The sequence below is a fragment of the Primulina tabacum genome, chromosome 4 (genome assembly GCF_025594145.1).
Source record: "Primulina tabacum isolate GXHZ01 chromosome 4, ASM2559414v2, whole genome shotgun sequence".
NCBI classification, from domain to species: domain Eukaryota; kingdom Viridiplantae; phylum Streptophyta; class Magnoliopsida; order Lamiales; family Gesneriaceae; genus Primulina; species Primulina tabacum.
The window spans coordinates 19,776,401-19,790,760 of NC_134553.1; the positions used below are offsets into that span (position 1 = coordinate 19,776,401).

At 35.0% G+C, this 14,360-nt stretch overlaps 2 protein-coding genes across 3 annotated transcripts; one reads left to right on the forward strand and one right to left on the reverse strand.

Moving 5' to 3' along the window:
- Positions 1–367: 367 nt before the first annotated feature.
- On the forward strand, positions 368–4,212 carry LOC142543176 (deoxyhypusine synthase-like). 2 transcript variants are annotated; one of them, XM_075650269.1, is made up of 7 exons: positions 368–632; positions 726–893; positions 1,403–1,621; positions 2,364–2,450; positions 3,186–3,294; positions 3,369–3,604; positions 3,761–4,212. In XM_075650269.1, the coding sequence occupies exons 1-7, from the start codon at positions 453–455 to the stop codon at positions 3,848–3,850; spliced, it is 1,089 nt and encodes a 362-aa protein (XP_075506384.1). In that variant the 5' UTR covers positions 368–452; the 3' UTR covers positions 3,851–4,212. The 2 variants fall into 2 exon arrangements, with proteins under 2 accessions (XP_075506384.1, XP_075506385.1); XM_075650270.1 differs by having other exon boundaries at positions 412–632; positions 730–893; positions 3,761–4,210.
- A 163-nt stretch (positions 4,213–4,375) lies between these two features.
- LOC142543178 (uncharacterized) lies at positions 4,376–8,003 on the reverse strand. Its single transcript, XM_075650271.1, has 9 exons — positions 7,832–8,003; positions 7,511–7,592; positions 7,300–7,379; positions 6,695–6,797; positions 6,425–6,581; positions 5,753–5,881; positions 5,552–5,638; positions 5,206–5,250; positions 4,376–4,759 (listed from the first exon to the last, which is right to left on the reverse strand). Exons 1-9 carry the CDS (start codon positions 7,944–7,946, stop codon positions 4,559–4,561), a joined length of 999 nt encoding a protein of 332 aa, XP_075506386.1. The 5' UTR covers positions 7,947–8,003; the 3' UTR covers positions 4,376–4,558.
- Positions 8,004–14,360: the final 6,357 nt, after the last annotated feature.

Sequence of the window (14,360 nt, forward strand, 5' to 3'; positions counted from 1 at the left end):
CTCTTTTTTCTTGATATTTAACCTTGGTTAGATCTTTTTGTTTCAAATATTTCAAAAATTTTGAATAACTCCTACAAAGAATTAATCTCGAATCTGAGTTCGGATTCATGTAATTTGAAAAAATTCTCCTCTTCAAACATTTACTTATTTTAGTAATAATAAATCTGTATGTCTGAAATAATTTACTCAAGGCTCTGATACGATTTTCGGACCAGAAAATCCAGTCATTTGAATTTATCACATATATTGACCAATAAAGATATTTTTATTTATTTTTTAAATACTTTTAGGGTAGAACCAAAGTTTTTTAATATAAAAAGTAAATTTAAATTTAAGTTTGACCTATATCTATTTATGTTGATATGATCTATCAAGATAGTAATAAATACTATACATACAAAGCTGCGTCCTCTGATTTCTGTCTCGGTGGTGAAGCTGTGGAGGAGACTCTTATGGAATCTGCGCGCGAGGCGGCGTTCAAAAACTCGGTTTCTCTGGATGGCGCATCACCCAGAATCGAGGGCTACGATTTCAATAATGGCGTCGACTATCACGCGTTGCTCAAATCCATGTCTTCCACGGGCTTTCAAGCATCTAATCTTGGTGACGCCATTCAAATTGTCAATGAAATGGTTTGTCGATTTTATCTCGTTTATCTCTAGAATGATGTTGAATTATGCTTCAGATTGGTTATTGTTATTGTTATTTTTTTGTTGTGGTTGAAGTTAGATTGGAGGCTCTCGGATGAGAGTCCGGCTGAGGATTGCAGCGAAGAGGAAAAAAACCTAGCTTTCAGAGAATCTGTGAAGTGTAAGGTGTTTCTTGGTTTTACGTCAAATCTCATCTCGTCTGGCGTTCGGGACATAATTCGATATCTTCTTCAGCATCGCATGGTGAGTGACTTTAACACTAGCTCTCTTGAAGGATTTCATGAATCTTTGTAGAATGACTTATGTGAGAGGAGCCTGTCAGCTTTACCAATCTGTAGTTCCCCCTTTTATTTTACTAACTATAATGCTTCACTTTTGTCCCTTTTTCAGAAACTGGAACTTAAGTTATGAAATTTAAAGAAGTGAACTCTTTATGTCTCTTCAAAGTATGTTAGATCTGTGATACTTGAGTTTGGATAGGAATGACTGGCAACTGGACCTGTTTGATTTTTAAAGTTGGGTTACCACCACAGGGTTGGTGGGGCAGAACTTTGTGGTGGTTGTGCCAATCACTTTGAGTGGTTTTTCACCCTCAAACATGGGAAATCACAAATGTTTTTATCTAATACTATGGCAAGTGTGAACAATTTCATATAATGTAATATCACCAAAATTTCTTAAAATGTGGTGTCGCTCAAAGTTCAGTTAGCGAGTGCTGAAGTCTGGTGTAAATTTATTCAATGCGTCTGTAGGTTGATGTGGTGGTGACTACGGCTGGTGGCATAGAGGAGGACCTTGTGAAGTGCCTTTCTCCCACATACAAAGGTGACTTTGATCTTCCTGGAGCTGTTCTCCGCTCAAAGGGCTTGAATCGCATTGGTAATTTGTTGGTTCCTAATGACAACTACTGTAAATTTGAGGATTGGATCGTTCCAATTTTCGATCAGATGTTACATGAACAAAATTTGCAGGTATTCTTTAGGACATTGTCCTTTCGTCTTGCCAAAAGATAATTTGGTAACTATGTTAACCTTCTTGGATAATCAGATTCCTTGATATGGTCCATATGAATAAAATATTTTATACTGAAGCTTACCACTAGATTGAAATTTCTCACGCTTTTATTTGAAGTGTATTCAAATGTTCAAATTTTTATTGGATCGAGGAAGTGTTTGCAACCCCTAAAACAAAGTGATTTTTCACAATGCATTTATAAAATATCAGTTTTTTTGTGTTTTTTTAACCCAAAATTCAGGTTCTACTTATTTTAATCAAATCCAAAAGCTGGCCTCAAATTCAAAAGCTGGCCTCGTGCTGATTCTGATTCTTCAAATGTGATTCTGATATTTTGGAAAAAAAGGAAATTTTCTAGACATTCTTACCCAAATATGGTTTTCACAATCAATAAATATAAATTTAACCACTTATTTTAAAGCATAAAATTTTGCTAACACTCCCTAAGCTCCTTATGCTAACAATTGTTCCATATTTACATGCTACCACGATATTTCTCCTTGCTGTAGATCTACTAGCTCAATCCCACATTATGTGATTTTGTATGGAAAAAATTGCATTTTCTAGCACAAGCCACCACACTTTTCTCCTTTCCTAGCGTGGCTTCAGCCTCTTTTTATATTAAAATTTCTTCATGTTATAGAACCCAAACAAGTCTTAATTTTTGGTTTTATAACCATGTTCCATGTATTTTTCCAGAATGTACTTTGGACCCCATCAAAAGTGATTGCTCGGCTTGGGAAAGAAATCAATGACAAGAGCTCGTACTTGTATTGGGCATACAAGGTAGATGTTCATGCAAGTGTTTTAATATTTATATTTTTTACTTCGTCTAATTTTTTTTATGGACGTTCATCAATGATGTCTGGTTGGCAAAAATGAAAAATCTTTTTACAAAATGATATTTACTTTGAGGATATGTCAGGACAACAATATGTCACAATTTTGAGTTTAAGTTGCCAAAGATATTTACTGTATGTTTGGTAGGAAAAACAAAATTTACTGTACCGGTAAACTCCGTTTTTATCTAGAACCTGATGTTTTAATACAATATGGGTATTTTAATGAATTTAAAATATATTGTTATATTATATAGCATAAAATAATATGATATCTTTGGTTTGGGGAAGGAAAAAATCTCAACCAAAAGGTGATAATTATTTTGACAGATGTTAAAATGTAAATAACTAGAAAGTCAAATTTTATTCCTTAAATATGAAGGTTGAGAGAGGACTACCAAGTCGGATTTGTTGAGTTTTGGTTTGCAGCAGATCCGGATATGGATTTTTCTTGGAAGTTGACGGACGGACGATTGATTGTGTTTATAACTCACTCCTTCTAATATATGTGAATATAGCAGTAACTAAGCAGTATACCTTGACTAGTTAAATAGACGGATCTGTATTTGGGGAATTCTTCAGTTATTGTATTATCTATCATGGCTTTGTTGACTTCTTTATATTCGTAACAGTGTTAAGTATGCGAATTCTGTAGAATCTCTACCATTTTCTCTTGCTGCAGAACAACATTCCAGTTTTCTGCCCGGGCTTAACTGACGGTTCCTTGGGTGATATGTTATACTTCCACTCATTTAAGAGTGAGCCTGGTCTAGTGATAGACATTGTGCAAGGTAATTAAATTCTCTTAATCATCTTGTTCCAGTCTATGTTCTAGGTTAAGGGAGTGGCTTATGGTATTAAACAGATATTAGGGCCATGAATGGTGAGGCTGTCCACGCTGGTCTTAGGAAAACTGGGATTATAATTCTTGGAGGAGGGTTGCCTAAGCATCATATTTGCAATGCGAACATGATGCGCAATGGCGCTGACTTCGCTGTATTCATCAACACTGCACAAGAATATGATGGAAGTGATTCAGGTGCCCGTCCAGACGAAGCCGTGTCCTGGGGCAAAATTCGAGGGTCTGCCAAGACAGTAAAGGTTTAATAATTCCCTTTTGAATTAATTCTTTTAAATTCCACTCCTTGGTCACTTGATTCTCTTAGTGGACTCATCAGTTAGCAGTGACTTTCTGCTGGTTGAATTATGTTGGTAGACATTATTTGTAGCAAACTATAATCCTAGCTGGATTTGCAGGTGCACTGCGATGCAACCATTGCCTTCCCTCTCCTTGTGGCAGAAACATTTGCTGGAAGGCTAAAAAGATCCACAGAGACCGGTTGGTAGACTAGTACTTTTCACCGGATTTCAAAGGCCTCGAGACTTTTCAATGTTTTTGTGGTAATTTGCGTTATCATGTTGGTGAGCATCATTGTAAGAAAAGTCAAATGCCCTCCTACAATTGTGCTCCAAAATCAGATAAAAGTAAGTTACATAAGATAATGACAGAATCAGAAGGCCCTTATTAAAACATTGCCAAAATAGAAAATTCCAGGTTTTAGTAGTTGACATTCGCAAGTTACTGTAATTTGGGGTTGTAATATATTTTTTTCAAAGGAATTTTCCGTTTTGTGTTTGACATAAGTATATCCCGCTGCTAAATTATTTTATCAGTTTTCATGTTCATTTTGCGACTTCTATCAATTTTCTTAACTTTAAACCCCACCACTTGTAACAAAAATTGTAATGATATTCTCATCTTTTTCGGGAATGTAGAGTTCAAAGTTTAAAGTTGACACTTAAACTGCGTTTATATGTGTATAAGATCAACAAGTTACATAAAACACAATTAAACATTTCAAATGCCATATATAATGAAAATGAGATATTTCATTTTGTGAAATATGTATATCTTAATTCTATCTATTAAAAAATATTAGCACGCACATATGCCGTTTGATCATAAGTACCAACAAGAAGTTCCACTGGTGTATGCTACAATTTATACCAAGTCTGTAATACTTTTCCGTCAGAAGTTGAAGATCCCAGCTCAAATCACGTTTCTTGTCTCATGGGTCGGTACAATTTGTAAATATCTGCCTCACCAAGCGATACAAGTGCATCATATTTCATAGGTTTTCGATCGAAGCAAGCAAGAAACTCTTTGTTTCCGTCAGCACCCTTTAAGGGAGACTCTATCCATCCTCTGCATTCGAATCCCAGCTTTTGTACACCATTTATGATCTTTGCAAGAACCTAAGTGTTGGAAAATAGAAGTTGGTGGTTGTTTACAAGAAAATAAAACACAACCGTTACCTCTAGCCTATGCCTTGATGGCAACATCATTTCTATTTGATAGTATTTTCGACTTCCACCATATAATAATACTCGTCCATAAATAGGATAATCGACGAACCAAAAGCCTCCAAGATTTGATGAACAATGAACAAAAGAAAATGCATGGAAACCAACCAGAAAGGTCCGGAAGTGTGTGTGGATTCTTGACACAAATTTGCATGTACGACTAGAATAATGTAGGAAAGTTCACATCTCAGTCAACATCAAGGTTTAAATTAAAAGGGACCAATGGGATCAAAGGCTTATGCTGCTAAAGGGTAAGAAAATGAAATCAAAATGGGGAAAAAAGCATTTGCACAAATCCAGCTTGCTAAATTCCAAATATTAAGTTACACAAAAACTACCTCTTGATGGACTAAGGGATCTCTCACAATCCCACCACCTCCCACCTGAAAGACAGTTGAAATTTAGACTTCAATCAAACAAGCGGAAACTTTAATTGGTGTGAACGTGGATAAAAAATTCTAAAGATACGTTCTTTCAATATTATACACAGAGCATCATTTGGAGCATCCAATTAACTTAGCCCATTGATCAAAAGTGACCAATTTTGCCAAAATTAAGACTCAAATCATTTTTATGCAATACCAGACAAATAAATTTTATATTGTGCCTTCACTCTAGTCTTGTGATATAAACCATAAGCATGAAAAACATAAACATAGCTAGAAACATGAAGTTTGCACATACTTGTGATCGGTGTGCCTCAAATTGAGGTTTTATTAGTGAAACCATCGTTCCGCCATCTTTCATTAAGCTGATAACAGCAGGCATGACCTGCAAATTTAACAAGAAATTTTTTGTATGCAAAAAGAAGCATACATTGTGTAAAACAACTCAGGTGGAAAACAATGCAGGAAATAAATATAACAGCATTCAAGGAAATCGTACCGTCAGTGAAGAAATGAAGGAAAGGTCCAAAGTAACCAAATCAACCTTCTGCGGCAGTTCAGTAAGATATCGCAAATTGGTCCGTTCTATAACACTCACACGTCCATCTCTTCGTATTTTGTCAGCCACCTAAACAAAAATAGCGATCCGTTATTTAATTAGTGCAAACCAAGCACGATGACAAAACTAGAGCACCTAAAGATTATGCTAAAAAATGCATCTCTTCTTCCCTTGATTCTCTGGAGTAAGGCAGCTTGAAATGCCAATTTTATATTTAATTTTTAGGTTCTATCACAATTCTTCAAATTCAGCCACAGTCAGGAAACCATAAACCACCGACATAGATCGAACGAATATCATCCGGACAACATATCATTGATCCCTAATGTGTTAAGGGATAAACTAAGTGATGCGGAACATTCCCTAACTTCTTCCCATCTTCACGTAATCAAATAAAAAAAATAGAACAAGCACTTCCATATTAATTTGATTATTGGTACAATAGGCAAAAAAAATGAAATAGCCCCTTGAAATATTTTCCATACATGCTTTGCATTTATACATAACCAAATAAAAAATAGAACAAGTACTTCAAAGAATGCATCTTCATAGAATATGCAAAAGGAGAAATTCAATAGCCTTTGGTTAAAAATCTTTAGTCTGAATTATTACCTGTCCATAACCCACATCAACACCATAAACAAATGAAGCACCATATTGAAGCAAGCAATCGGTAAACCCTCCAGTAGAAAGTCCTGAATCAAGAATAACTTTTCCAGTAACATCGATCTCTAGTTGTTCAATGGCAGCCTCCAACTTGTGCCCAGCTCTAGGGTACGAATAGATAGAAAGATAGAAGTTTCAACGACCTTACAAATATGTCTAACATAAACAATGCATAAATAAATGTCAAGCTATAGGTTGTTATGAGAGAATTATCACCTACACACATATTTAGGAACTTCAGCCTTGATCTCCACGATAGATCTAACAGAGATGGGAGTCCCACATTTGTTAACCACTCTACCATCAACGGTTACCTTGCCTGTGAAAAGAAAAGAAGAATATAACACAAGAACATAGGTTTTTTTTCTTTGGGGATGTTCAACTTCCACAACGCAGAGCTAAAAGCAATTGATACTAACTCTAGAGCAAGATTTAGAACAAACATTTTCGGACAGAAATAGCATCTGTATAAAATTCTCAGGATGCAATGGCTTGCTAGATATTGAAAATCATAATACAAACCCATTATAAGATCAACCAAAGATTTGACTCAATTTAATGTTTCTAATGAAAAAAATAAGAATACTTCTTAAATTTTCTCTTTAAATCACCTACTATGTCTAAGAATACTTCTTTTCGTATCTTTTCTTCCGACTCTGTATGATTTAGCACAAGAAGTACGTCATTGCTATTGCAAGAACTTCAACCTCTCTGTGAGACTTTATATTTCCAAGGACTAAATACATAAATCTCAGTTTTTTAAATAGTCAAAGAAAATTAACAATGTTTTTGTAACTCCAACATCTTCAAGAGAAGCATACCTTGAGTGATCCAAGACTGAATGAACGTTCGACTATACTGCTCAAATCTTTCAAGACATATCTCGTCCAGTCTCCTTTTCCTATAAAATGTGATGAAGACATGAATAACATTACTTAAATTAAACAAAAACAGTTTCTTGGTAGCATCAACTATCAATTCACATTCAATATCCGAAAAAGAGCAGAGTAAACAGAACGAAGTTGTAATAACTTTTTCTTCACTTCAGTTTTCACCAAACTTAATGCAGTAAAACTTCTGTCAGGCTGTAGCACGCAGGCCCTGACCCATCTCGCTGACAAAAAAAAGGGTAAATAATTAAAAAATCAGTGACCAAATAGTCTAAAATAAGTTCCGATACAAGAAGATACAACGCAAACGTTATGAAAGAACAATTCAAGATTCGGAAAACTGCAGTTCCACATATTAAGACTAGCCCTTTATTACATATTCTTCCAATTTCTACACGATAACTCGAATGAGCTAACGTTGTTAAGTTTTTACAAGAAAATGATGTATCAGAGAAGAAGTTACCCCAAAGCTGTGGAGAGTGTGGAATGAATTTGATAGAGAAGAGGGTGAATACAATTTTGTTACTCAATGTACAAATTCGTGATACGGGAAGTTGCAGAAACTGCTTCACTGCCATTTTTGCATCTCCGTAATCTGAAGCTCTGGAGAAAGGGGAGACTGAGCCATCCTCATTATCCTGGACACTAAGAAGGTGGACCGGACCGACTTCTTTAAGAGTGGGCTTGAAAAAGGGTCATAAATAAAGCCCAAGCCCAAGAGCAACTTGGAATAGAGAGCCCAGAAGAAGAGCCCAAACCAGATACTACCACACACGGAGAAGAGGAGGAAGGAATCCAACAGCTAGAATCTACAAGGCGTAACAAACCACGATGGTGGAACGATTACATCACCAACTGATTGCATATCCTTTTGCCAGCCAAAATGCTAAAATCTCAAGTACGAAAACAACAATTATATATCAGTAGACGAAAATAGTATCATATAGATACAGACAAAGCACTAGACAAAAGCAATATGTTATTAAAAGTACAAATATTGATCCTGTAAAACAGTAGGAAGCAGGTAAATCAAACTGAGAGATGTACGAAATACAGTTTCCTTTAAAACAGATTTGTCCCCTCTGACAGTTATTCGAGGATCAGGACGGACAACTGTTTCCCAGTATACAATGACAAGACCTTGTAGCAACTCTGCACGAACTAAGTACACCGACGAACTGAAAACGTACCTTCACTTTATCATTAAAATTTAATGGATATCAAATAAAAAGCTAGCAATATGAAATACAATAGAATGATTGAGTGAGATCTTGAGTGTGTTTGTTAAAAAAAATTATATGGGTAAAGAAAATTGACAAACTATTTACTCCAAAATGCACATAAAAATTCATGCAAGATTATCAATTAATCTTGCAATTAATTCAAAATTATGGAGAACCAAGAGTCTCCAATTAATTCAAGAATGTGAAAACTCAAAAGACACTTCTACAATAATGAGCCACAACTAACTAAAAAATATGGAGAGCCAAAAGACACTCTCATATTCATGCGTCATAATTTTCATTAAAACTTTATATTTAATTCAAATTTATTTTCTTATAAGTATATAATTTATACCAAAACTTATAATGTTGTTAAGTATTTATTGTGCTATATATATTTGTAAACACTAAATCAAGGTTCATACTCTAAATTGTTGATAATACCAAACTAACATTTAAATGGTACTAAGAAATTAATATTATGATATATTCATATATAATACATCAAGGCATGTACTTTAAATGGTTGATAATACCAAACTAACATTTAAATGGTTTCAAGAATTTAGTGTAACATATAGCAACAATAAAATCAAAACTCCCACTTATAAGTAGGGTATAATAATACTTAAAGAAATAAATATAACATAAACAATAAATAATGATTAAATAATATAAAACATAGATTATTACCTTTTAATAATCTTATTATCATACCAAGAGCTTCACTTTTTCATCTCAACTTTGGAAAATTAGCTATTCATTATTCAAATTATAAAACTTTGAATATGAAATTAACATGTTAATTATATTTAAATAAAAAATAAAGAAAAACAAAGAGAGAAATGTTATGAACTCAGATGTTTGTTCATAGAATGAGGGATGTCTCAATACATTACAATTCACCCCTACTTATAGCCAAATTTGGGGAGACAACCACAACTAAAATATTATTTTTTACACATAAGTTTTCATTGGTATTCCAAGAAATTATGTCATCATACACATCACTTTTGAAAATCTTTCCATCCGAATTTTCTTTTCCACATAAAACAAAACATGTAGATAATTGAGTTGTTTGAATTTTAGTATTTTTTTTTAATTTTTGACCAAGTAATTTGAGAGATATGGTCAAAATGCTAGAGCATGTAAAACTGCCACTCCTTTGGTAACTTTATTTGTTGCTTAATTTGCAACCAACTGTGAGAGATTTTTATCACATGCTTGCCATCAATATTGTAGATATTAACATCAACTTATATTTTATACAATTTATTATAAAACATATAATATTTAAACATTTAATAAAACAAAAACTATAAATGTCTATTATAAAACATTTAATTAATGTACAATTTTTTATGTTTATCAATAATAGCCCCATTCAGTGAGAGCCAAACGATCCCAAAAATAATGTCAAACTCAGGCATGGGTAGTACTATAAGGTCCGCTCGTATAATATTCTTTTGCAATTTAAGTTCCACATCCTTAACCATGCTACTAGAGACCATTTGTTCGCCAAAAGGCATTGTAACTCTGAATCCCGACTCTGTAACACCTTTGACCGATTTTATAAAATAACACAGCGGAATATTAAAAATTTACTTGAAGGGAGGAAGGATTTAAAATTTTCTTGACATAAACACATTTTCAGTATATACAATCAAAAGTATATACATAATCAAATAAGTGTTGCATCAAAATACAAAATATCATTTTGATCATGTCCAACAATGCTAACAAAATAGCCTTCTTCCTTCCATCTTCTATGCAATGACCTCGGCTCCAATCAACGTCCTGGCCCGTCACTCTTATCTGCATCACATGAAATAACTGGAATGAGTATAAAACTCAGCAAGTGGAACTCTTACATAACAATGTATACATATCATACTCTGTAAAACATGACTTTGAAATCATAAAATACCATCTAACTCTTGTAACATGAATAATATAGTAGAACATAATAATAACGATGATATTTCTCTTTTCTCTGGTGGATTGATATTTCAATAGTATCTCTGCCTCTGTACCTATATCCCATCGATGTAAATCGATTACTCTGTTGGGATATAAGCCTATGGTCGTTGATCACTAATTGCATGCAATCTCTGACTATCTCTTCATCAATCCAATAAATCAATTTGAACTCTCTCTTTGGCATTAAATCAAACACTTTGAATACTCTATTCTTTTGTATTCTCTTTACATAATTGAGACATAAAAATGCCTCTAATATACAACAAAGTGTATCAATACATAACATGAATCAAATGGGAGAGAATACCATATTAAAACTATTGAAATACAATACATATACTTCAGGTGAGCACAAGAAATGAATTTCACTTACAACCAATAGGAAAGCTTGAATCTAATCTCTTGGTACAAAACCTACAACAATAAACCATGAATAGAACCATCAACAACTCAATAATCATAAACTCATACCATAAAACACATAAAACCAACACAATCAATCATTCCATGATTTCTCCAACACCATAATCCAAGAATAACTAAACCACAAGCTTACCTTAGCTCCATGAACCCACAAGAACCTTGTTCTCACTTCAATAATCCAATAATAAGCTTGAATCAAAGGATCAAAGATGGAAAGGTAGGAACCCTAGTCTCCCTTGCTGAAGAAATCGAGAAGTAGAGGAGAGAAATGAGAGAGAAGTGAACCAACTCTTGTATTTAATCACTTAAATATCGAAAACACGACTTTACTGTTCACGCACCGCGGGTGCGCTAGTCCTTGTACCCCGGGTGCGCTACGCTTACTGCACCTCATCCACAAATCCGAAACAGTCGACCGCGGGTGCACTAACTTTTATACTGCGGGTGCACTAGCCGACCGCGGGTGCACTAAGTTTTATACCGCGGGTGCACTAACCATACTGTCCCATCACCGCGGGTACGGTACCTTTTTCAGTGCGGGTGCACTGTCACCTGAAGCCAACAATAAACTTTGCTACTAAAAATCGAATCGCAACGTCGCTTCTCCTCATATTTCGGCAACGCTCTCAACATGAAAGTTGCACCTTTGTGTCTTATCTAACCACTCCAATTGGCCTCATACCAATTGGCTCAACATACAAATTATCATAAATTTAATCGCAACGACACTACAATATCACCACACATCATCTATAGTCACAACACCATAAATCATAGATCACAACTCTTAACATCAAAACTATACTTAAACTTAACCGAATAGTCCATAAACATAAGAAATCTTAAACCGTACAGTTCACCAAGCTTGGATATTACAATCTCCCCTCCTTAAAGGAATTTTGTCCCCGAAATTGACGTTACTACGCAAACAACTCAGGATACTTTACTCTCATCTCATCCTCTGGTTCCCACGTGGCTTCTTCAATCAATTGATTTCTCCAAAGGACTTTAACAATGTCGATCTCTTTGTTTCTCAATACTTTAACTTTGCGATCCAGAATCTGGATTGGAATCTCTTGGTACGTCAAATTCGACGTCAAATCCAATGGCTCGTGACGAAGAACATGGGAAGAATTCGCAATATACTTCCTGAGCATGGAGACATGAAAAAAATTGTGAACTCTATCAAGAGATTTGGTGGTAAGGCTAACTTGTAAGCTCGATCACCAACTATGTCCAATATCTCAAATGGGCCTATAAACCTTGGACTCAACTTTCCCTTTTTACCAAACCGCATCACACCTTTAAGAGGTGCAATCTTCAAGAACACGTGATCGCCAACCTCAAACTGCAACGACCTTCGTCTCACATCAGCATAACTCTTCTGTCTCGACTGTGCTGTCTTCATCCTCTCTCGAATAACAGCAATAACATCAGCTGTCTGTTGGACCAACTCTGAACCCAACATCTTCCTCTCACCAATCTCGTCCTAATATAAGGGAGATCTACATTTTCTGCCATAAAGTGCTTCATACGGTGCCATGCCAATCGTCTCTTGGTAACTATTATTGTACATGAACTCAACAAGAGGCAATTTGGAATCCCAACTACTAGGATAGTCGATAGTACAAGCTCTGAGCATATCCTCTAAAATCTGAATAACTATCTCTGATTGACCGTCGCTCTGGGGGTGATATGCTGTACTGAATGCTAACCGTGTACCCAAGGCTCTATTCAAATTCTTCCAAAACTCTGAAGTAAATCTAGGGTCACGATCAGACACGATCGACACAGGAACACCATGAAGTCTATCTCTGCTATGTACTCTTCGGCATACTGGTTCATGGAATACGTTGTCTTGACTGGAAGAAAATGCGCTGACTTGGTCAATCCATCAACAATAACCCAAATAGAGTTATAACCTTTCTGCGTTCTAGGAATACCAACCACGAAATCCATCGTAATGTGCTCCCATTTCCATTGAGGAATCGGCAATGACTGCAATGTCCTAGCAGGTTTCTGGTGTTCGATTTTCACCTGCTGACAAGAGACACTGAGAAATAAACATGGCAATATCCTTCTTCATACCTAGCCACTAATAGATTCTACAAAGATCCTGATACATTTTGGTACTACCTGGATGTATCGAATATGGCGCGGTATGTGCCTCTGTCAAGACGTCTTGCCGAATATCATCGCCATTAGGAATACATATACGACCTCTGAATGTCATCAAACCATCTTTATTTATCCCAAACTCTGAATTACCTCTCTCTTCTGCTCTGGCTCTCATCTCTGTCAATTATGCATCATTGACCTGCTCTATACGGATTCTGTCCGTCAATGTAGCCCGAATGATCAACGCTGAAAAGCGAGCAATGGTTCCTGGTACTACCAAAATTATCTCTTCTCGTTGCAAGTCTAACAACAACGGTCTCTGGATTATAGAACTCAAAGAGTAACTCGACTTACGGCTCAATGCATCCGCTACAACATTCGCCTTCCCTGGGTGGTAACTAATCGTCACCTCATAATCTTTGACAAGCTCTAACCACCGTCTCTGTCGCATATTGAGTTCTTTATGAGAAAATAAGTACCTTAGGGGGGTGTATTCAATCTAAACTTTTAATGACTTTTATGAAATTTTAAAATTTAGAGGTATTCAATTTAAACTTTTATATACTCTATATATGTTTAGTGGTATTCAACATGGATTTTGGTAGAGTTTTAAAAAGTCATGTGGTATTCAAACTTGACTTTTTAAAACTCTCCATAAGTCAAGAGGTATTCAAAAAATCCATAGATTTTCAAGGATTCTTATTTTATTATTCATGTACAAACCTTGAAGTCTTATGTACAATTACAGAAAATCTAAAATATTCTTCCACCTATACCAAAGATTTTGATGGATTTTCTTTTTTGAAAAATACGCTAGCTCTCTTCTATCTCAAGCCATCTCTAGGGTTCTTCACTCTCTCAAAAAAATTTCTTCTATTCAAAGGTATGATTGGTCATTCTTGAATTTTTTATATTGCCAATATTTATGTGTAAAAGTAGATGAATTGTTGTTTTTTTCTTGAATCATTATGATTATTGTATTTCATAAATTTTCTTTCATCTCATAAAAACGATGAATGATCCGACATGTGATGAATTGTGTTTTTTCTTGAATCATTATGATTATTGTATACCAAAGGAGTGTCGATTTGAAATTCATCACATCGACATGATTACTTGACGTTTTTTCTTGGCCTGTGTGGACAATATAAATTGTCGATTTTTTATTTTAATTTTTTTAAAAAAACTAATGATCATGGGTCCGTGAATGAATTCTTGGCACAAAACATATTTGACATGGAAGAGTTC